We start from the raw sequence: 23,944 nt of genomic DNA, 5'->3' as shown, positions 1-23,944 counted from the left end.
TGCGGGTGCTAATTTTGGAATTGGGCCACTGATTAACAATCCCACTAATTTTACAATAAATGTTTTGAACTTCGATTAATATACATTCTATACAGTCCTGTTAATGTAACAAAAGACATCCTAAGGAAACCAACTCTCAGTACACCAGAGCTGGAAATGCAGTTAGGGACATGGGGCTGGAGGAGGCTGCAAAGGTAAGAAGGGGAAATGCTGTTGAGATTTGAGGATTTCGAAATTCGTATACGGAGCCACAGGGAGCCGGTGGTATTGGAAGAATGGCTAAGTGGGATTTTTGAGCAAGGTAGGATGCAGGGATTGATGTCCTGGATGAGTTGCCATTTTTGTAAGATAGAGCTAGCAAGATATGTGAGGAGGCTATTGGCAGGGGGTGGTGGAAATCAAATTTGGGGATGATTCTAAGCTTGGATGAGGTTTTCAGTGGCAACAGAAGGCTGAATAGGGATGGGGACTGGCAATTGTTTCAGAAATGAAAATGGGTCTTGGTGCTCTGGATGTGGCGTTTGATGCTCTGCTTGGTCAACCAAGCAATGGGGCTGCGGTCATCTGGGAAGGTGAACGAGATCAGAAGCTATGGGGTGAAATTTCTGGCAGCAGCAAAGGATGGCTTTGGTCTTGCCAAAATTGAGATGTACTAATTTCATGGCTCATCCACAACTTGATGTCAGACACACAGCCTGACCGCGATGATGCAATCCAGTGTGGTAGTAGCAAAAGAAAGCTGGGTATTGTCGGCATGGCTGACCTCCTGGTGGTAGCTAAATTTGTCAAGGGGCAACCTAATAGAAGAGGGGGGAAAAAAAAGCCAAGGATGGAACCAGAGGTGATGAAGACATGGGAAGTGAAACCATTGCAGGAGATGGACATTAGGACAGGTAGAATTGGAACTGAGTGCAGCACAATCTGATTCCAGAACAAGGCCTAATGCTCTGAGCGCTTCTATTTTCTCAGGTTTTAAGATGGAGAAAATTGACAATATGATGAGTGTTGTACCAACATTTTTTTAAAAAGCCTAGATTGCAATCGTACATGACCAGCCCCCTGCCAACTTTTTGTCTGACCTGGGATGGGTGTATTACAATCATTATTTCCTATTATATCTCAGTTTCTTCTCTATAAAAAGAGTTTTTGAGACTACATACTAATTTGTACATGCCCCGCCATGAGGGTTAGGTGGGTACCACTAAAAGTAAATGGACAGCCTGGTCAAACTAAAAGTGCATGAATAACTCTATACAAGAATTGAGGTCCATAAAACATTCAACATCCTGCCATGCATGCACCCTGTCACAGAAGGATTCTAGCAAACCAATGGACACCATGTGATCATATTTCATATCCCTGGGCAAGCAATTGGAAGACCTTCCCTGATGATCTTGTTCATTCAGGATATGTGGATTTTGACAGACCTAGAAGCAAACCCACCAGGAGGGCCTCTGACCATGTGCACCAGATTACCATCTTTGGGGAGAAATGTGATCATGTCTGTCTGGAGTACTGACCCATGCTTTTTCATGTACTACTTTTCCTTGCAGGTCATGTTGGTCCACCGATTCCCTGCAACATTGTGAAGTTAGTTGATGTTGAAGACATGAATTACTTTGCTGCTAAAGGAGAAGGAGAGGTAATGAAGAATTTACCATATTGTGTTTTGATGCTGGAATACGGACATTAGCTGATGCCTAGTGGCCTTTTCTATTCTAGGTCTGCATCAAAGGCGCAAATGTGTTCAAAGGTTACCTGAAAGACCCAGCAAGAACAGCTGAGGCTATAGATGCTGATGGATGGCTCCATACAGGGGACATTGGAAAATGGCTGCCTGTAAGATTTTCTTTTTAACTTTATGAAACACACTTACTAATTGTATATAACCTTAATCTAATCATGCTCTTTTGTCTATTTGCATGCCATGCCCTGCCCCAACAGTTGTATACAAATTTCCAAAATCCATTAGGGAAACACTATTGTATACTTTGTAGACCTATTTCCATTGACATCGAAGATTATTTGTTGCAGTAAAACACAGTAACAATGTTATAATAGATAATTGGTTCAACTCTGACACAAGTACCTGTTTAGCCTCTTCATTTTTCCTCCTCCCTTTCAGAATATTGTCCGAATTGGAAACAACATTGTCTGCAGCCTCAATTGCATCAGGAAGACTGCTTTATAAATGCTACCTTGTCTTGTTGCTGTGCTAATTCAAATTTTGTTAATTTGGTGTGTGCTTAAATGGTACTTTGCTAGAACTAAAGTACAGTGCAGGATTACTGAAAAAAGGCTAACTTTCTCTAAGTGTTGCCTAAATCACAACTTTAGGAATGGAAGGCCCACCAATACTGAAACCACCAAAAGGTCTTTATCAGTAAACTTTGCAGTGTTGCAGCTTTATGAAGAATCCTTTGGAAAGAGATTTCTGACCCTAAATTCTGAATTTGGAGTTTGTCTGCAATTATCACAACTGAATTTAAGCAGAGTTTCTGTGCTGGAGCTAATTATCTCCTAATGCAGAGGAAAAAGCTTGCTGTCTAAGTCTGATTAATCAATTGCTTATTAACTCGGTCTAAGAGGCTTGTTTAGGCTTGGACAATTAACTGATCAAGTGTATGTCGCTGCAGTGCACCTGTCCAGACAGGTTAGGGACTAATGAGTGCTACAAGATTAGATGGGAAATAATGAGCAAAGGTGACCCAAATGTCAGCAAATGAAAAGGGTTTGTTCCTAATGAGTAATGGATGATTTCAGGCTGTTCACATTTTTGCTTTTAAGAATTAACACCAAAAATATTAATTGGAGAATCTGGATTTTTCTTGGGTATTTTACTTTTTATCATGTTATTAAAGCAACCTCCCTCTTGCCTTTTCAGAATGGAACACTGAAAATAATTGACAGAAAGAAGAATATATTTAAACTAGCACAAGGAGAATATATTGCACCAGAGAGAATTGAGAACATATATATTCGAAGTGGTCCTGTAGCCCAAATTTTTGTGCACGGAGACAGCTTGCAGGTAACTTTTAGATGATTTTCCTCTTCAATGTTTTTTTTTGAGTCACAAAGCCATTTTGGATAATGCAGCATTATCTACACCATTAAACAAAAATCTATCAGGCCAGTGATCCAACTTGCTGCTTAATTACAATTATTGCAAAAAGGTGTGTGTTTTTTGTCTAGTTGAACAATATTGGTATTTAACTGCAAGTTGTTACATGGGTTTTGGAAAGGACGTTTTTCACTTCTACTGAGTTAATTGTCTCGTACTTTTCTCCCTTTCTCCCCTCCCCCCCCAGTCTCATTTAGTGGCCATTGTGGTGCCTGACCCTGAGGTACTTCCAGAGTTTGTTGCAAGTAAAGGATTCAAGGGCTCCTACCAAGAACTATGCAAGAATCCAGTATGAATTTTTATTTTCTTACTGTGAATGTTCAATATCTAAAACTAACATGAGAACTTGTAATAGATCTCGGAACTCCCTTGTGTATGGTATTTCTAGGTTGATACAATTGATGCTGGATTTAAATTATAAAGTACTGATATTTGGCATATTACTGGAGTAGCTGTGGTAGTCATTTCTAGTGCAGAAGGGCTGCAACTGTATTCACTCTTGTTCCCTTGTAGCCCATTTGCAAGGTAGTACGATCAATGGAGTTAGGAGATTGCAGGAGGGTGGCTGGTCTAAGTTTGAAGTAGATGAGGTTTCAGAATAACTTTTCTCTGTTGAAAGATGAATCCTTGTGGTTAATAAACCAACATTGTCTTGGTTACTTCTAAGACTTCAAGCCAGTTAAGTTTTATGCATGACGTTGAATAAACCATGGACTCGGCTTTGAAATGGCCCTAACCTAGTTAATTAAACCTAGATTCTGCCCCCATGCAAGAATCCAGAGCCCCTCTTGCAAGTTGAAATAAGAATTGAACTACCAGATTTGTTCCAATATATTTGATTCACTTGTGCGTTTGCTGATGTACAATGAAATAACAAAGCTTGTAATGGTTTTCTTCTGTCTGTCCTTTCTCTCTCTGTTTTTAGGAAGTAAAGAAGGCTATCCTAGAAGACCTAGTTAAACTGGGAAAAGAAGCTGGACTAAAATCATTTGAACAGGTACATTACAAAGCTCCAAAATAGCTACTGTAGGAAAACACAGCACCATAAACTGTCCGTGAACTGTCTGAGTCACACTACAATGACTAACTCCCCCCTTTGTTGATTTAACTACATAACTGAACTATTACTGGCTGTTTTTAAATGAGCAATGTTTAAACTAGATCACAACCTGACATTCATGTGACTTTTTAATGTATTTATACCATAGTGACTGGTGTGCACACGGGCAGCTCTTTCCTGTCTGATTAAATTAGGAGCCAGGCAATTATAAAACTCCAAAAAAATAAAAGCGGCAGGTTCGTGTTAATATAAAACACAATGCTGCCTGGCTGGAACAAGTTCTGCAGCGATCAGTCTTGAACCAGTCGCTACAGTATAAATGCATGTACAGAGCTCTCCTTTCGTCCATTAAATCTTGGTCTACTTTCCCAAAATATCATGCATGCATCCCAACCTACAAAACCCCAAAATAGGCTCACGCCACTGTATCCCAGGGTGTGATTTATTGAGTTTTCCCCCAAAGGTTCTGACAATTCATCCCCTGGCAGTGCTAGAGTATGCTGTGCTTTCTTCTGCCTCACTCTCCATTGATTGGCAGTGCATATCTATGTCCTAGGCTCTGGCTGCCTCTGCCTCGCAGGGTTGGTGGGTTCTGGCTATGACCGTTTAAAATGAACAACGGTGGTCCGCACTACCCACAATCTCTTGTATGCATCACAGCGCTCTATCCGCGAAAGCCAGCAAGTTAATTTAGTAGTTAGTGTGGATGTGTGTGATGTGGGCAAAAGGAGCTGGTTGGTGATCCTCAGCACTCTGTACACCACATTTGAGGCTGCTTCTTCCAGCAGGGTCTTTTACTGCTCTCAGGGCAGACCTTGCATAAATCCTTATCACCTTTTAAAATGCTTTCAAACTAATGTCTGCATCTCTGCTAAACTCAACTTTTATAGGAACAGGAGTAGGCCATTTAGCCCCTCAAACCTGTTCTGCCATTCAATTAGAGCATGTCTGGTCTGTATCGTAACTCCATCTACCCGCCTTGGCTTCATATCCTTTTATACTCTTGTCTAGCAAAAATCTATCGCTCTAAGATTATAAATTATTAATTGAGCTTGCATCTGCTGCTTTTTATGAGACAGTTCCACACTTGCACCCTTTTGCATGAAGTGTTTCCTAACTATTCTCTCTTGCAGGGCCTGGCTCTGACTTTAGGTTAGGTTATGTCCCCTTGTCCTAGACTGCCCCACCAGCGGAAATAACTTTGTCTCTAGCCTACCAATTCCTTTCAAAATCCTAAAAACCCCAATCAAATTGCCCTTTAATCTTCTATATACCAGGGATTACAATCCTAGTTTATATAATCTCTTATTATCAAACCCTTGGAGCCCTGGTAATATTCTGGTGAATCTGCACTCCTTCCAAGGCCAATATATCCTTTTCTAAAGTGCAATGCCTAGAACAGTGCACTAACCAGAACTTTGTATAGCTGTAGCAAACCTTCCTCCCCTTTTATATTCTAACCTTCCAGTTATAAATGGTTAACATTCCATTAGCCTTTTGATTTTTTTTGTACCTGCTACATTTTAGTGATCTGTGTACACGGAACCCAAAATCTCTTTGGACCTCCATTGTTCCTAGCTTTTCACTATTTAAATAATACTCGGATCTATCCTTTTTTGGACCAAAAATAGATGACTTCTCACTTGCCTTGTTGAAATCCATCTGCCAGTTTTGCCCACTTACTTAAATTGTCACTTTGTAATTTTATGCTTCCGTCTACACTACTTGCTATACTGCCAATCTTTGTCATAAAACTTGGATTATATGGCTCTCTTGTGTTCTCTAAGTCATTTAATATAGTAAATAGTTGAGGCTCCAGCACAAATCCTTATGGGACACCACCAGTTACTACTTCCAATTTGAGTACATACCCATTATCCCTACTCTGTCTTCTACCACCTAACTAGGTCAATAATTTGCCTTCAATTTGATGAGCTTTAATTTTATCTAACCATTTCTTCTGTGGAACCTTATTGAATGCCTTCTGGAAGTTCATATAAATTACAGCCATAGACATTTCCTTGTCTACTAATTTAGTTACTTCCTCAAAAATTGAATGAGGTTTGTTAGACATGACCTACCCATTACAAATCCATGTTGGATCTCTCATCAGCTCAAATTTATCTAAGTGCTCAGTCACTCTGTCCTTAATTACAGATTCCAATAACTTCCCCACAATTATATTGCAGCATTTTTCTACACATTGATTTTGGTCAAGGAAAATGGTGTGTACAATGTGCATACTGCATGTACGCTGCACAGACCTTTATTTATTTTTGTCTGTTACATTATAATGGCTGCAGCTCTTTAGTTCCAATATTGTTTGAGCTATTAAAGTAGCATCTTTTCCAGATGGGAAGTTGTGGAAATGTTGTATGCCTGTACATCTTGGCATGAAAATCTGTCACTTAACATGTGTGATATGGAAACAATTTGGATCAATTTCTAGGGGTTTGCCCTAGATACCAACGTTCAGCATCTCTGATCACTGCTAAAACTTTGGAAGACGGTAAACGCTTTAAACCACAGCATGGGATGTAAACCGTCATTTATCCAGTGAACAGTAGTAATGATGCACTGCACTGTAGATTTATAGTTAATCTCTTGGCCATTTCCTGTTCAGATGGTAGGAAATTAGTGCCTACTATGCAAAACTACAGTAAACTGCCACAAAAGCAAAATACTGCAAACTTGAAATAAAAACAGAAAATGCTATAAAACACTCAGGTCAATCAGCATCTGATTTGTCCAGACAAGTGTACCTGAAGGGTGGGTGGGTGGGTGGGGGGGGGATTAATTTAGGGACTGAAGTAAGTGATCAAAGTCATGACTCCATGTTTATGCAGTTAACTGCTAAATACCCTGTTAGCTGATGTGCATTATCATTTTTCAACTACTAAAGGCTCCAGAAAGTGAGACTGTATATTCAAATGATGCAATTTTGACTTAAACTGCTGGTTTAACTTGGTTGCTCACTGACATTGTGTTAGTGATAAAAGCGCACAGAACATTTGATGCTGAAAAGTTTCAGACCAGTAATAATCTTTCTTTTTAGGTAAAGGACCTGTATCTACAAACCGAGATGTTCACTGTTGAAAATGGACTCCTGACCCCAACATTGAAGGCCAAAAGATCAGAACTTGCCAAGCACTTCAAAAGTCAGATTGACTCTCTCTATGAAGAGACACAGACATAGGTTCCCTGCTGCCAACTATGGATTGGCATCCTGGCTATGCTGTAATACTGAATGAAAGATTCAGATTCACATTGTACGATCCCAAACTCAATAAAGCACATTTGCAAAAAAAATCACACTTGTAACTTTTGTAGGTTTTCAGAATGACTAGATTGTGTGTGCAATGTTTCAAACTGTTGACTTCATTCAAAATGAGCATATTCAACTTTTACCATATGCTTTGATGTATCAGTTATACTAAAGTTATCACAGTGGAGAGTAAATAACATCCAAGCTTTAAATGAATAACTATTCTTTCTCTTGAGCATATGGCAATACAGAAGGTGTATTGCAAAACTAAGTAACTACAGATATGACCAGAAGCAATGATGAAGAAATAATCACAGCATTTATTTAAGTAATAACTCACCTGGCCGTAATGAATCATGTAACCCAGATTGAAATTAAGTGCTGATGGAGATTATTTTTCTTCTCCACAGCTTGAGTGCCAGTTGTAGTGTATAGTACCTCACCATCACTGAACAGATAGTCCTAACACCCAATCAAATTAGCAACTTATATTAAATTAGGAGGTGCAATTACTCAGCTTATTAATTGATACAGAATATCCTTCCTTAAAGAAAGACTTATAATTATATAGTGTTGAGGCTGCCACGGAACACGAATGGAGGCCGAACCGATGAGGAACACATGGCTTTTTATTACATTCTCTTGAGAGATGGCTGCCCCAGCTCTTCTCTCTACTAAACCCGAAAATAGAAAGGGCGACGCCTGCGCTTTTGTGTACACAGAGGGCGACGCCTGCTCCTTTGTCATGCCTTAAAGGCAGCATGCTTCTTAAAGGCGGCAATCCGCCACACAGCTCCCCCCAGAATCCGCTTAGGTGTGGACAAGACGGTGCGGCGGTCTGATGGGCCGGCCGGAGTGGCTCTTGTAGGACGTGGAACGGCCGGGTGTACATGCTTGAGGGCAGGTCGGCCGCGTGGCGGTGGACGAGCTACTGGGACCTGCTCACCGAGCTCCGAGTGTTCTGGCTTGAGTCGGTTAACCGACACTTTTTCAGTCCCGTCGCCCACTTGTAGGGTGAAAAATTTGTCCCCAGCCTGTAGCACTCTGTAGGGCCCGTCGTACGGGGGTTGAAGGGGTCCGCGGTGGGCGTCGTGCCAGGCGAAAATGAACCGTGCCTGGTACAGGCTTAGCGGGATGTGTGAGGTGGATTCGCCGTGCCAGGCAATGGGCACCGGGGTGAACTGTAGTGCCGGTGAGGCGAAGTTGTGGCATTGCTGGTCGGTTGACCAGGGTGTCGTGGCGGTGGGCAGGAACTCGCCGGGTACGCGCAGCGGCTGGCTGCACACGAGCTCTGCTGCCGATGCGTGGAGGCCGAGGAGGCCCCACGGGAGTCGGTCGGTCCAGGCGCCGTCCTGGAGGCTGGCTCGAAGAGATGCCTTCAAGGATCTGTGGAACCGCTCACACAGTCCGTTGGCTTGGGGGTGGTACACTGTGGTGCGGTGAATGGTCACCTCGAGATTGCGTGCGATGGCGGTCCAGAGTTCAGAGGTAAATTGCGGACCTCTGTCCGACGTCATATCGGAGGGGACGCCGAACCGTGCGACCCAGGTGCTGACGAAGGTGCTGACGAAGGCTCTGGCGATGGCGGTAGAGGTCAGTGGAATTGCCTCGGGCCAGCGCGTGGTGCGGTCGACTATCGTCAACAAGTGCGTGTGGCCTTGCGACGGCGGCAGGGGCCCGACGATGTCCACGTGGATGTGGTCGAATCAACGTGAAGGGACGGTGAACTCCTCAAGGGGTGCTTTCGTGTGTTGCTGCACCTTGGCCCATTGGCAGGCTAGGCAGGAGTTGGCCCAAGTACGCACATCCTTGCGAAGGCCGCGCCAGACAAAGCGGTTGGCTACCAATTTGATGGATGCGTGGGCGCCAGGGTGGGAGAGGTTGTGGAGAATCTCGAATACCCGGCGGCGCCAGGACGCTGGGCTGAGGTTGAGATAGGGATATGTCGCACTTGACCGTGACTGCGGTCAGGCCGCAGGCGACGTCGCCCTGGTAGGTTGGTAGATGCGGAGAGCAGATCAGGGTCCGTGAGCTGGTCTGCTGCGAGTTGAGCGTAGTCGACTGCCAGGTGTGCGGCGTGGATGGCGGGGCGGGAGAGGCAGTCGGCTACCACGTTGTCTCGGCCGGAGATGTGTTGGATGTCCGTGGTGAACTCGGACACTGCCGCGAGCTGGCGCTGCTGGCTGGCGGACCAGGGGTCGGTTGTCTTTGCCATTGCGAATGTCAGGGGTTTGTGGTCGACAAACGCAGTGAAGGGGTGGCCCTCCAGCAAAAACCGAAAATGGCGGACCGCCAGGTACAGCGCGAGGAGCTCGCAGTCGAAGGTGCTGTACTTGACCTCGGGGGGGGGGGGGGGGGGGCGTAGTTGGCGGCTGAAGAAGGCAAGTGGTTGCCAGGCGCCGTCTACCCACTGCTCGTACATGGCGCCGACCGCGTGGTCGGAGGCGTCCGTGGTGAGCGCTACTCTGGCATTGGGCCGTGGGTGCGCGAGCAGGGTGGCGTTGGCGAGCGCGGTCTTGGTGGAGTTGAAGGCGGCTGATACGTCTGCCGTCCATTCGACCGCCATCTTGCCGCTCCTGCCCCGGAGGGCTTCATACAGGGGCCTCATGAGGGACGCCGCTTTGGGGATGAAGCGGTTGTAGAAATTCACCATCCCGAGGAACTCCTGGAGTCCTTTGATGGTGGTGGGGCGGGGAAATTGCTGGACGGCCTGCACCTTGGTGGGCAGGGGAATGGCCCCAGCATAGGTGATGTGATGGCCGAGGAAGTCGATCTTGTCCAGGCTGAACTGGCACTTGGCTGGGCTGAGGATGAGCCCGTGGTCGCTGAGGCACCCGAACAGGATGCGAAGGTGTTTGATGTGTTCCTGCTTGGAGGAACTGGCTACCAGGATGTCGTCCAGGTAGACGAACAGGAACTTCAGGTCCCGAAGGACCGAGTCCATGAGCCGTTGGAATGCCTGGGCCGTGTTTTTGAGGCCGAAGGGCATCCGCAGGAACTCGAAAAGCCCGAAGGGGGTGATTACGGCTGTCTTGGGGACGTCCGCGGGGTGGACGGGGACTTGGTGGTAGCCGCGCACCAGGTCGACTTTGGAAAAGACTGAGCGGCCGGCCAGTCTAGCCGAGAAGTCCTGAATGTGCGGCACGGGGTACTGATCAGGGGTGGTGGCGTCGTTGAGGCGGCGCCAACCCCCGCCTGGTTTGGGGGCGATGTGGAGTGGGGAGACCCAGGGACTGTTGGAGCGGCGGATGAGGCCGAGCTGTTCCATAGTGGCAAACTCGGTCCGCGCGATCTCGTTTGGTCGGGTCCAGCCTGCGGGCGTGGGCGTACACTGGGGGACCTGTGGTGGGGATGAAGTGTTCCACCCCGTGTTTGGCGACCTCCGCGGAGAAGGTCGGGTTGGTGAGGGCCGGGAATTCGGCCAGGAGGGCCGAGTAGTCATCCGTGGCCTGGGCGTGGCACTGTGACGCCATGTCGGCGGGTTGACGGGGGGCCATGGCGCCCAGGATGGGGGACATGGTGTTCATGTCCACGAGGCGGTGTCGAGGGATGTCTACCAGAAGGCCGTGGGCGCACAGGAAATCTGCGCCGATGAGAGGGGAGAGTACCTTGGCAGTGATGAACTCCCATCGGTAGCGGCGACCAGCGAGGTCGAGGGTGACTGTGCGGGTGCCGGATGTCCGAGCCGTTAGCGGCAGCCAGCGCCTGTCCTCGTTCGCCCTTTTGGATGTCGAGGGTGGAGGCCGGGATGATGCTGTGCTGAGCTCCAGTGTCGCACAGGAACCGGCGGCCGGTTTTGTCATCTGTGACGTACAGCAGGGAGCCCGCGTGGCCCATGGCCATCGCGGGGGCTGGTACGGGGGCGGACTTGAAGGAGCAGGGAGGTGTGCACCGTTGTGCCCTGGTGCCGAACCGTGCGTGGTAGTAACAGTAGCCCGGGTTTATGGGGCGCGAAGGCCCCGTGGCTGGGCCTTGTGGCCGCGTGGTGGCTGGTGAGGGGCGCGCCCAGGCTGTGGCTGCCAGGTCCGGAGCGACGTCGCGGCTGGAGTGAGCAGACAGCAGCTTGTCGGCCAGGGCTTCTAGGTCCGTGAGGCCGGACGCCACGATCGCTGGGCGGATGCTGGGAGGTAGCTGGCGGATGAACAGCGTGCGGAAGAGGGACCCGGGTGGGCTCTCGTTGGTGAGTGAGAGCATGTGGGAGAGGAGGTCTGACGGTGAGGCGTCACCGAGGCCTGGAAGGTCGAGGAGGCGGTAGTTTCGCTGGTATGTCGGTCGTAAATTTTTTAAAGAGCGCGGCCTTAAGATGTGCATACTTGCCCTCCTCTGGTGAGTTCTGCAGCGCTATCCAGACCTTCGTGACTGCGGAGCTACTGAGTGATGCGACGAGGTAGTCATACTTCGTCCCATCTGTGGTGATGTGTTGCAGCCGGAATCGGGACTCAGCTTGGAGGAACCAGGCTTCGGGCTGGTTTTCCCAAAACTCCGGCAGTTTCACGGAAACTGCGTTCGTGTCCGCCATTGCAGTGCTTGGAATACGTTCTGAGCGTCGGGGTCACCAATGTTGAGGCTGCCGCGGAACACGAATGGAGGCCGAACCGATCTGAGGAACACATGGCTTTTTATTACATTCTCTTGAGAGCTGGCTGCCCCAGCTCTTCTCTCTGCTAAACCCGAAAACAGAAAGAGGGCGACGCCCGCGCTTTTGTGTACACACTGAGGGCGACGCCTGCTCCTTTGTCATGACTTAAAGGCAGCATGCTTCTTAAAGGCAAGGTGCCCGATTTATTGTCCACGGACGGAAAAGTGGATTGCGCCCGTTTAGGTGGCAATCCGCCACAATAGCATCTTTCATGATGAGGATGTCCCAAAACACTTTATAGCCAATGCTGTGCTTTTGCAGTGTAGTCACTGTCGTAATATAGGAAATGTGGCAGCCAACTTGAGTATAGCAAGCTCCCAAAACAGCAACATGATTTAAAAAAAACATTACCTGGTCATTTAGCTGATGATGTTGGTTGAGGGATAAATATCGCCCAGGACCCACGCGTACTACCCTGCTCTTCTGCAGAATAGTACCATGGGATTTTTACCTCCGAGAGGACCGATGGGGGCTCAGTTTAATATCTCATCTGCAATATGGCATCTCTGACAATGCAGCGCTCCCTCAGTACTGCACTGGCAGCTAGCCTAGATTTTGTGCTCAAGTCTCTGCAGTGGGACTTTGAAGTAAGATATTAAAAATTGGATTTAATAAGGAAAAACAAACCAGGATTCATCTGTAACACCAATATACAAAATGGAGGGAATAGGTTAATTCGTGCTCCGAGTTGAACAATAGAAGTCTGTAAAAGTTGTATAAACCCAGATAAGGTTTAAACAGGACTACGGGGTAACTGCTGAGAGATTAAAACTGTCAAAACAACCCCTTAGAAAGAGGGAGAGATATATGGGTTCGGCCACGCGAGTCGACACCTTTGCACTTAAGGGTTTGTTAAGTGTGAAGCTCAATAGGGTTCTATTCTTTTAACTAACTAAAGTGTTTTTGCTCTGTAGAAATAATTCAAGAGAGAGAGACAGAAAGTCTGCGGATTGCCCGCTTTGGAAAGATCTACTATCTTAGAGAAATACTTAGAAAGACCAAGCCATCTGACAACAGCAAATGGACGATCGTAAAGTAATAAAATTGAGGCCCGGGTCATGAGAAAGTAACAAGACCAACTGATAACGAAATGTGAGATTTGTAAGCGACTGGAAGAATGGAATGTCATGGTTTTATAATTACAATTTAACTATAATTCTGTATATGTTAATAAGCTTATCCCCGCCTTTAGGGCAGGGCCTTAAGTTTTGTATAACTGTGTGAACCTCAAGAGATTCGGTGGAGTTGGAGCCTTGTGTTGGGACGCAAGAGCCATAGCTCCCCAGGCCTGAATAAACCGTTTTTACTTCAATTATTGGGTCTGTCTTTCTTACAACAAGCCAGTGTTGTCGACTGTGTATATCACTCAGTCCACACTTTGGGGGCTTACATCAATTGGCGACGAGGATGGGATTCGCGTTCTGAACCAGACTCTCGGACAGCGTTAACCTAAGACGGGTGAGTATGTTTTAATTACCACCTGTAAAATTAGGGGTTAATCGCTGGCGAGACGGTGAGTCAGAATCGACGTATAAAAGAACTATAAAAAGAAAGACACCCTTAATTGAAGGCGGTTAGAAAGATAGGGATAAGGTGTTCCCTAAGCCGTATAGCGGCAAACCGACGGGGCGGAAAACCCCGGGAGGCAGAGAAGTCCTCATTTAGCCGTAGGTAGGCGAACCGACGGGGCGGAAAACCCCGGGAGGCAGAGAAGTCCTCATTTAGCCGTAGGTAGGCGAACCGACGGGGCGGAAAACCCTGGGAGGCAGAGAAGTCTTCATTTAGCCGTAGGTAGGCGAACCGACGGGGCGGAAAACCCTGGGAGGCAGAGAAGTCCTCATTTAGCCGTAGGTAGGCGAACCGACGGGGCGGAAAACCCTGGGAGGCAGAGAAGTCCTCATTTAGCCGTAGGTAGGCGAACCGATGGGGCGGAAAACCCTGGGAGGCAGAGAAGTCCTCATTTAGCCGTAGGTAGGCGAACCGACAGGGGCGGAAAGACCCCTACCCCGGGGAGGCGGGAAATCCTCTTTATCCGTGAGACGGCGAAATCTCAACAATTGAATGAATGGGTGCACCGTGGTGAGTGAATGAGATAAAACCCTGCGGTCATAAGGAGGTTAGAACGGACAAGGGTGAGGTCTGTCCCCAGCACCTAGCCTGAGCCTGAATTAAGAGGACAGTAGTCCCACGTGACGGCCAGGATCAAGTAGGACGCCGGGAGCTACAGACCCCACAGTACCAAAACCTCGGGACTAAAGGGTTGGTGTGTGTCTAACGAAACGAAGTGACTAATAGAAAGCAAGAAACTAATGAAGGTGACGCTATGGGGCGAACAACGTAGCGTACAAACCTAATTCCTCAACATCGTGAATTATGCGTGAAACATAGCAGTTAGTTATGACTAAGAGGGTGGAAGAAGAATCCTCAAGGGACCTGGATTCTATAACCCGACTCCTGGAAAATAAAAAGAAACAGTGCAGAGAGCCAAAGGCTTGGTGGGGAGGAGCTAAAGATAAAGAGGCAACAGATAATGTAAGGAATTGAAACAGAAGGGAGAGATAAAGAAGGAAAAAGATCTAATTTGCAGGCGAACCAATTTGAAACCCCAGCAAAAAAAAAACAAACAAACAGGGATTTGGAAACTAGGGAAAGCTGTTGAGTCACAGATTTAAAAAGGAAGGAAAAGATAAACTTAAAGCTTTACCAACATGGAAGTTATTAGCATCTGTACCAAGACAAGTAAAACACGAGATTTGCTGAGTGAAAGGAACCTTAGACATATGCTGAAATTACAGTTTGTATAAAAATGTGAGAGTGTGGATGTTTTCCTGATTAGGAATGTTTAAGAGGATTCAATATTCCTTTGTCTGAAAATCTGTCCGTTAAGAAAAAGAAATGTCTGCTGTGTGTTGTAGCTCCACCCACTTCTCTGTGTTAAAGTAAAAGCATTTAACCCCTTTGTCTTGTCGGGGATTTTGGAAGTTTAAGAATGTGCAAATAAGATTGTGCCCTCAGAATGAAAAAAAACCTATTACAATTTAAGTTAAGCTGGAGTGTAAAAACTGAGAAGAGCAACAAAAAGTTTGCTTAATGAAAGATTAAGTTTCAGTCTAAGATCTAACCTTGAAGTTATGAGGTAAATTAACCTATTAAAACCAGACTTTCATTGTGGCCACAGCGAAATTCTGGTTGATGTAAATTGGTGTAGTCCGAATTGAATAAGATAACTCCACTCCGCAAGAATATCTGATAGTGGCAGGTCCCGCTACAATATTTAATTGACTATGGTACTGGAAGCCTTATAGAAGGCGGGACTAGAGTTAAACCTTAGAAAGGTATAGGTAGGGAAGGATGAAGTAGTCTACCTAGGATACATAGTGACACAAGGGAAGAGACAAATGCCCGAAAACAGATGGGAGGGGCATTAGGACTGGCTGCGTGCTTTGATTGCTCGCAAGCTTCTAGGGATGGCAGCAGGAAGGGACCGCGCCAGAGAGGGGAGGGGGATCCGAGGATGTTTGTTGATGCATTGGTAGGGGGCCGACAGTGCAAAATGTTAATAGACACAGGAGCCACAATCTCATTGACAGACTTACCCTTACCCCGAACGAAACTTTCAGTTAGTATAGCAAGAATCGGTGGATGAAGAATCAGGGCTTATAAGAGCGAAACAGTCTTACTAGAAATTGGCTATAATAATAATACCTACACAGTTGTGGGTATGCGAGAACACCGAAGGAACAATCCTAGGGATAGATATACTGCGAGAAGTAGGAGCTTTAGTCGACCCTAAAGCGAATGAAGTGTACTGGCCCCCAGATTATAAGTCAAACAAACAGGCAGGCCCGGGAAACAAAGTAGAAATGGCCCAGCCTATACAGGATTTGATCAAAGGGGGGTAGCCAAAGGAAAATGTGTAAACCTATATAGATAGTCGGAATGCCTTTGGGGTGGTGTCTGATTACATGATAGCGGGAGTAGGCAGGGATATATGACACCAGAGACAAGAATATAATCAAGGAATGAGTAGGAATCTCTCTCCTACCCAAAGAGTCCGTAATAATAAGTTAAAGCACACAAGAGGATGGGCAGCTAAACGATCAACTGAGAGAGGGAATCTGACCAATGAAGCCCAAATGTTCATGTTGAATCAAAGTGTGAAACCACAACTGTCTTTCAGTCAGGGATGTTTTTTTGGGTTGCGTGAAGTGACGCAATAATGTTTAGCTCCACCTTCAAAAGCCTGCGAAGGAGTTAACCCTTTCCACTGACAGCTGTTTGAGTTCACCAAGTAACAACTTCAGTATTACTGAACAGAATTTAAAGATATTGGACATTATTAAATGTAAATTTCTTAATGTTGAGTTAATATTTCCCCACAGTGATAGAAGGAAAATTAGGATTTGATAAATGGAAGTTATCTTATAAACTAATTGCAGCACCGTCTCAAACGGCCAGGAGACTGCTTGGGAAGCTGTCCTGTTACCCAAAGATAAATCTGGACAGATAGTTAGAGACATGAGGCCAAAGACCAACAGATTATACGGGATCGAGAACAGGATACACGGGACGACCAGAAGGAGGTCTTTGCAATAGACAGCAAAGTGATAGCAGAAATAATACCAGCCAAACCAGGGCTAGCACCCAGATGGTCAGGACCTTATGAAGTATTAATGAATAATGACACGTGCTCATGTAGATGGGTCTGGAACGGGTAAAGGAAGGTGGAAACACTGGACCCAGCTAAAAATATATAAGAAAGACAATGAGTAAACCAGAGATGGTGCCCTTTTTGACAGAGTGAGGAGTATACTAGAAGATATAAAGAATGGGAAGGGGAGTTACTACATATATCAATGATAGGGCTGTGGATGATAATATTATATGCCATAGTTTGCATCTTCAGGTATGTCTGGGGACAGAGCCACAGAACAAGAAATGAACCAGATGTACAGCATTTTGAACTGATAAAATGGATAAGAGCAGAATAATTCTGACTGGCTGGTGACGACCAGCCCCCTTTTTGTAATTACAGGAACATTGGACATCCGGAATGAGATGGAGCGTCCTCGCCTTGATTCTAGGGATAAATATAAGTATTGCCATTATCAAGGGGGATTAGTAATAAGGAGAACACAGGATGAGGTGTATTTTAGTGTAGCACATAGAGTTACTAAGCTTGCCATTAATATGAGTACTTTTGAGATACAAAACAAACTTGGAACTCCCTGTGGGTAAAACAATTAGAGGATCCACAGGAAAAATCTATCTTACAAAGATGTAAGAAACGGGGAGTATTGGAAACGACCGGAGCAGGGTATGCGGCCGGGTTAGCAACAGTTAATAGCTTGGACATAGAAGGAGTAAACGAAGGAGTAGAAGAATGACAAGCAAAAATAGAGAAGTTACTAAAACAAGCTACTGGAAATAGCCAGCAATTGACACTGGCAGGGAAACCAAACAATAATGCAATTGTCGGGGGTGGAAGAGATAGTAGCCCCCCATGCAGAAACAATCAATACAATTATTGATAGACTTAATAATGCTTCTCACTAAACCGATAAGGAACTAATATGTGCCACGTAGGGCTCATGGCTATTGTCGAATGCTCAGCATAACATGAGGCAAATAAATAATGGACAGATCCCTGATTGGATTACTAATAAGGATCTGGAACCTTGGATTGACACAAATAAAAGCCTATGTAAGGAATGTAAAATGGGACAAGTACACCGGGCAGGTGATTGTCTGACCCCATGGACTAAGATGATTGGCTTTGTACTGGCCATCCCACAATTCCCAGAAGGGGGACAACTCCGATACGACGTGATTAATATATGAGAAGTACAAAGGGAAAGTGGGTTAAATATCATGATGTCCCTACCAAGGTGCTTTGGGAAAGGGATGAAGATAATAAACAGAAGAATGAAACCTAAAGGGGGGTGGTAGTGGACGGGTGCCACCACAAGGGAAGGACATGGGTGTGCACACACCCCCCCCACCGAGGGAGACACATCCGAGTACGGATTTACGAAAATTACCAATTGCACCCTCGAGGTTCACCCAAGGGGATACACTGGACCTGGGTAGCATCAAGGAACAATGGGACCTGTTGTGTCACCACAATTGAACAGAAATATGAATATCAAGATATGGCTTATACCATTCCCCAACCAAACCGTTGTATTGGTCGAAAGATACTTATACAGATAGGAAAACCTGGTCATTTGATAATATGAGACTTACTAAAAAGGGTTGAAACTTATGTCATACCAGAGCCCAAGACAATTCCTAAGTTAGAGGAAGCTTGGCAGAAGTTACGGCAGGAAACAAAGGAAATTTTAAAGTACTATCATAAAATAGAAGAAGGCTTAAAGAAACAACAAAAAGACATTAGTGCAACATTAGAGGAAACTCACCCACTTCCTCATATTTTGATAATTGGGGACCAGGATGGTCGGGGACTGTGGGCGCCTCGGTGGTACAAGGCATAATGATATTCCTCTTGATTGTTATTCTGATATATTGTGTATTTTTATTTCTCCAGTGCCTTTGTGCCAGAATGAGTAAGGCCGAAAGTGGTGTGGTGAAGGAAGTAGAGCCTGAGGAGGGGCAGGCAGCGATGTTAAGAATGGACAACTCCCCTGCCTCTCCAAGGCAAATGGTGTAAGACGCGATGGGAAGCGACTGAAATTATGTGGGATTAATTGGGCATGGTAATTAATGACCGGGCCGGCCAACCGTAAGATGGAGGTGGCAGAAGGAGGGTGGCAGAAGGAGGGTGGTGAATGAGGACTGGTGTGTGATGACAGTCTCGAATTGGCACGTCACACACCCCACGTGGGAATGAGGGACAGGCTTGAGCAGGAAAGCCTCAACCATTAGTGTAGGGTCTAAGGGGCCCCGGGAATGGTTACACCGGACGGAGTGCATAAAGGAAAGCCCACCCTAAAGGAAAGACCACCGTAAAGGAAAGACCACCATACCACAGAGGGGGAAGTCGGCCTCCAAATTGATAAGATATATATACATGTATAACCTAAACTGGTAGAAGGCCAGGGAGTGCACGCTCTGGCAGACACCAGGAAGTGGAAATACATGTTGACCTGTTTGGAGCAATTGTCCAAAGGTCAAAAGGGGGGACTGAAGTAAGATATTAAAAATTGGATTTAATAAGGAAAAACAAACCAGGATTCATCTGTAACACCAATATACAAAATGGAGGGAATAGGTTAATTCGTGCTCCGAGTTGAACAATAGAAGTCTGTAAAAGTTGTATAAACCCAGATAAGGTTTAAACAGGACTACGGGGTAACTGCTGAGAGATTAAAACTGTCAAAACAACCCCTTAGAAAGAGGGAGAGATATATGGGTTCGGCCACGCGAGTCGACACCTTTGCACTTAAGGGTTTGTTAAGTGTGAAGCTCAATAGGGTTCTATTCTTTTAACTAACTAAAGTGTTTTTGCTCTGTAGAAATAATTCAAGAGAGAGAGACAGAAAGTCTGCGGATTGCCCGCTTTGGAAAGATCTACTATCTTAGAGAAATACTTAGAAAGACCAAGCCATCTGACAACAGCAAATGGACGATCGTAAAGTAATAAAATTGAGGCCCGGGTCATGAGAAAGTAACAAGACCAACTGATAACGAAATGTGAGATTTGTAAGCGACTGGAAGAATGGAATGTCATGGTTTTATAATTACAATTTAACTATAATTCTGTATATGTTAATAAGCTTATCCCCGCCTTTAGGGCAGGGCCTTAAGTTTTGTATAACTGTGTGAACCTCAAGAGATTCGGTGGAGTTGGAGCCTTGTGTTGGGACGCAAGAGCCATAGCTCCCCAGGCCTGAATAAACCGTTTTTACTTCAATTATTGGGTCTGTCTTTCTTACAACAAGCCAGTGTTGTCGACTGTGTATATCACTCAGTCCACACTTTGGGGGCTTACATCAGACTTGAACCCACAACCTTCTGATTCTGACAAGTGAACCTGCAGGTCTTCAAGGAACAGATCCCACTCCAGTTTGAGAGGGTCAGAGCAACAATTGGATCAATCTGATAGCAAAATACTGCAAATGCTGGAAATCTCAGCAGGCCAGGCAACATCCGTGGAGAGAAAATAGTCAACGTTTCAGGCTATTTTCTCTCCACAGATGTTGCCTGGCCTGCGGAGTTTTTTCTGCATTTTCTGTTAATTGGATCAATCCATTGGCTTTTGTACATTTGAATTGAACCTGCCAAATCTCAATTAAAGTTTACATCAATGACTGTTTATGCCTTTGGACAAATCTCTAGCTTCAGTGCAGACTGCCACCCTGTCTGTACTGAATGCAAGTCTGGGGGGAGGGGCATGAATCATTTAAATTGAGTACAAAGTGGCTGTCTGACTTGAATCAACATGGTACAATTTCAGAATGCAGAGGAAACATGAACTTTCAGAAGAATGGTAGACCCATAATCCCCTCCCACATGCATTAATTTTCTCCTTTGATTCTGAAAAATGCAAACTTTTTAATCTAACGTATACAAAAATAATTTCTAATGTCACAATGAATTAAACTAGAACCAAAAATCTCAAACTCTAATTCCACTATTTTTACTTGAGTTCCTACACCTCAGTCTTAGGCACAGTGAAGCATATCCTGAACTTGCCCACTTCCCATCCTGCAGTAAAATAAAATTTAGAGACAATAAACTCAGCTTAATTTTAAATCAGTGGAATTTACTTTACATTTGTTGGCATAACCTCTTATACATGGCCCATGACATCTGATTGAGAATTAGATCTTTGTCGACCTTATACATCATGCACTCTGACTTAAATGTAGATCAACTATACGTAGATGAACAATCTGCAGTGGTCTATTCCAAACCCACCCCAAAAGGTAAAAGGCGAACATTGGAGAAGGTGCATATTTTATTTGGGTTTACTTCCCACTCTACAAATTCATACAATTCAAATTGTTCCATTTTAGTATCTTGAATTACTTAGCTATTTCATTAAGCTCCACAAACAAGAGACAATCCTGATTATTGCCTTCATACCTGGAATGTACTGAATTTCTGGTACTAAATCAAATAAAGTCCTTGCTCATCATGCAGGCTTAATTTCTCATGCAATATCTGTGGTACTACACCAAATGCTGCCATATAACTTTATTAAATCAATGAATTACAGACCCAGGTTGGGCCAGGAAATCACTTCCTCAGTTTCACAGTAAAGATGGACCACCACAAACCTGTATGAAAGGGGAAGACGATTTATTGTTTTTGAAAATCTAGATCGCCATAATTAGTTTGTTTCACAAACACTGAGAATCCAAAGGAATTTCTTAGATTACAAAAGAAATGCTTGTGAAAACAGCTGCTCCATCAAAGCAGGTCAAGTAGAAATTAAATGTGAAAAAAGTTTAAAACTTTCAAGCTAAGGAAAATAGATCCTGTAGAAGGCTCTGCATCAAAATGCTGGCGACAAGAACTGCTAAAATTTCTTTTTCTCCTCTTCTAGTTTTTCTGTGGTCGTGTCAGCCAAGTATTTCTCGACACATTTTCTCGGGAACCAGCCTCGTTCATGCTCTCCAACTTAAAAAAATAAAAAGGTAATAGAGGTTACGGTTATTAAAAGTCAAGTGCGCAAATAGAAAATGGTACATGGCAGTGATCCCACAATCATTTATTATGTTCACATTTGGTTATTCCCTCCATCTCCAAGATATTTAAAGTTGCCTTCCCCCCCCCCCCAAAATACTCAAAATCATGGGGGCCTTAGTTTCTGCAGGGTTTCTCCTGTTTGCATAATTTCCGAGGGGGAGGGGAAGGGGGCGGGGGGGAGAAGAGAGGTTCCACTGGCTCCTGCCAGAATTATGGTGGGAGAGCGAGAGAACCTCATGGAATTTCAGGATCATAAAGACTAAAAGGCAAGCACTGCTAATAGACAAATTGTGGGAGCCTTGTCCCAATACCTATATGCATCTACACTACCTCCCTTCTACCACCAATATAGCAACAGTCACCTCTGTGGTGAGAAGGTGCACAGAGACTTGGTTCAATGTCTAATCTGTAAGGCAGCACCCGCTCAGTCCTGAACTGAAGTGTCAGACTAGATTATGTGGTCGAGCTCTGATTTGCAGGTGAGACTGCTACCACTGAGCTAAGCTGACACTTGGAATTAGAAGACCAATTATGGTCCTTACAGTTTTTCAAACCATAATGGCTGAGCGCAAGTGTTTAACCAGAATGTGTAGGAACATCCTCTTATGACCACAGACCCTCCAGTATAGAAGGGGGAATTTTGTGGAGCTTATATGAGGTATGGTATAAGATCTTGAGTTGGTTCTCGTGTACTTTGCTGCAGATGGTGGTTTTGACAGCCTGTGTTCCAAACCTCTCACCATTCCCTCTATTAACTGACAATCTAAGTCATGCGCTCTAGCTTTTCCGAGCTGCCTTTTGTCATGGGGATGAATATAGTGCAGATATGGCTGTGGGGTCTCTTGGAGAGTGTAGGAAGAGTTCCAGGGCAACCAGCTTGTGCTGGTGGCTGAAATATACTGGGTTCTGGAGGAAGTATTGAACTTGAACGTTGTGGTCAAGCTGGGTGAGGTGGTATATTTTTTGAGAGATGATGCAAGGGCTGACAGAGCCTGGTAATTCTTTTCTCATGCCAAGCTGTGAATCCACTTGAATCGAGTTTCCTGTGCTCCAGCTCGGAGATGTCCTATTGACCCGAAAGGGTCTTCAAGAAGGAACAGATAGATCTCACTCCAGTTTGAGAGGGTCAGAGCAACAATTGGATCAATCCATTGGATTTTGAACATCCAGCAGTAGCACCTTAAGTTTGTGGAGTTAAGGCTCCATTTTTTGTTAGGAGCTTGTGGTAAACCACTGTTTGTATTCCACGGTGTACATGCCTCGGCTGACTCCTCCCACAAGTCCTAGTATAAAGGTGACTGCTCCCCAGCCCTTTGTATTTCTGGACCGGTCGACCACTCGAGGCAGACCTTCATTCTTTTGTTAATAAAAGCCTTTAGTTACTCTCTTAACTCTCAGTCTTTTATGAGTAATTGATAGCGCATCAGAGCTGAAGGTACTTGAAGCTCATTCATGATCTCTTGTTTGCCCTTAGGAACTGGTGATACAAGTGGCCAGATCTTGGCACTGTTGGGCTGACATCCCAAACTCTTAGAATTAGCAATGGGTAAAGGATGGGTGGAAAGGATATTCATCGTTCTAATCAAGGCGAGCAGGTTGCCCCATCTAGTTAGATTGGTGTATATACTTATTAGGAGGCAAGAAAAGATTTCCCCAAAAAACAGAAACCATTTCAGTTGGCCAGATCAGTCACCATCAGTCAACTATTCAGCAAATTTACTGATGGTCTTGCATAACATCAACAACACTGGATTAAAAAGCTTTCTAGTTAATGTAAGGTATAACTGTGCAAAATAAGTTCAGTTTCGGATAGTTTTTAGCATTTTGTTTTAACACTATTTTCAACTAGTTGTCTGCTGATAAAAAAAAATTAATCCACAAAACTGCAGATGTATTGTACAATTTTAGACTTGGACTTGATTACATAACACTCAACCCCTCCAAAAGAAAAAAATCCTAATCATGCTGAAGATTACAAAATGTACTTGTATAACAGAGAAATTCATACCCTTAGGATTACTTAAAAAAAAAGTCCACATATTACTGTTGGGGAAAAAAGTGACAATGATTTCATTGGGGGAAAGTCAGTTCTGAGGTCTAAATGAGCTAAGGGAGCTAAGTTGACAAACAGCTGAAGCTCCCTGGGCTAATGAGCATCTCTACTGGTAATTCAGCTCTCACACTATCTTGGGCTTTAGTAACACT

General features: G+C 44.9%; 2 protein-coding genes and 1 long non-coding RNA gene across 11 annotated transcripts in view; 2 read left to right on the top strand and 1 right to left on the bottom strand.

The window, feature by feature from the left end:
* Positions 1 to 7,490, top strand: part of acsl5 (acyl-CoA synthetase long chain family member 5) — a 40,706-nt gene extending 33,216 nt beyond the window's left edge. For all 8 annotated transcript variants that reach the window (XM_085994512.1, XM_085994510.1, XM_085994511.1 and 5 more), the window contains exons 16-21: positions 1,554 to 1,642; positions 1,723 to 1,839; positions 2,885 to 3,028; positions 3,309 to 3,410; positions 4,047 to 4,118; positions 7,237 to 7,490. In XM_085994512.1, the coding sequence (XP_085850638.1) occupies positions 1,554 to 1,642; positions 1,723 to 1,839; positions 2,885 to 3,028; positions 3,309 to 3,410; positions 4,047 to 4,118; positions 7,237 to 7,377 (665 nt within the window). In that variant the 3' untranslated portion in view covers positions 7,378 to 7,490. The remainder of the gene's footprint in view (positions 1 to 1,553; positions 1,643 to 1,722; positions 1,840 to 2,884; positions 3,029 to 3,308; positions 3,411 to 4,046; positions 4,119 to 7,236) is intronic.
* A 4,154-nt stretch (positions 7,491 to 11,644) lies between these two features.
* Positions 11,645 to 19,958, top strand: LOC147113435 (uncharacterized). Its single transcript, XR_015079208.1, has 2 exons — positions 11,645 to 13,177; positions 18,633 to 19,958. It is a non-coding gene; the product is annotated as an uncharacterized LOC147113435 (long non-coding RNA).
* Positions 19,959 to 21,332: 1,374 nt separating this feature from the next.
* Positions 21,333 to 23,944, bottom strand: part of zdhhc6 (zDHHC palmitoyltransferase 6) — a 36,684-nt gene continuing 34,072 nt past the window's right edge. For both annotated transcript variants that reach the window (XM_085994500.1, XM_085994499.1), the window contains exon 11: positions 21,333 to 21,670. In XM_085994500.1, the coding sequence (XP_085850626.1) occupies positions 21,570 to 21,670 (101 nt within the window). In that variant the 3' untranslated portion in view covers positions 21,333 to 21,569. The remainder of the gene's footprint in view (positions 21,671 to 23,944) is intronic.

Source organism: Somniosus microcephalus, chromosome 8 (assembly GCF_052327205.1).
Source record: "Somniosus microcephalus isolate GS21.2 chromosome 8, FLI_Smic_1.0, whole genome shotgun sequence".
Lineage (NCBI taxonomy): Eukaryota > Metazoa > Chordata > Chondrichthyes > Squaliformes > Somniosidae > Somniosus > Somniosus microcephalus.
The sequence above is the reverse complement of the archived record's forward strand: the minus strand, read 5'-3'. Positions and strand labels throughout refer to the sequence as shown.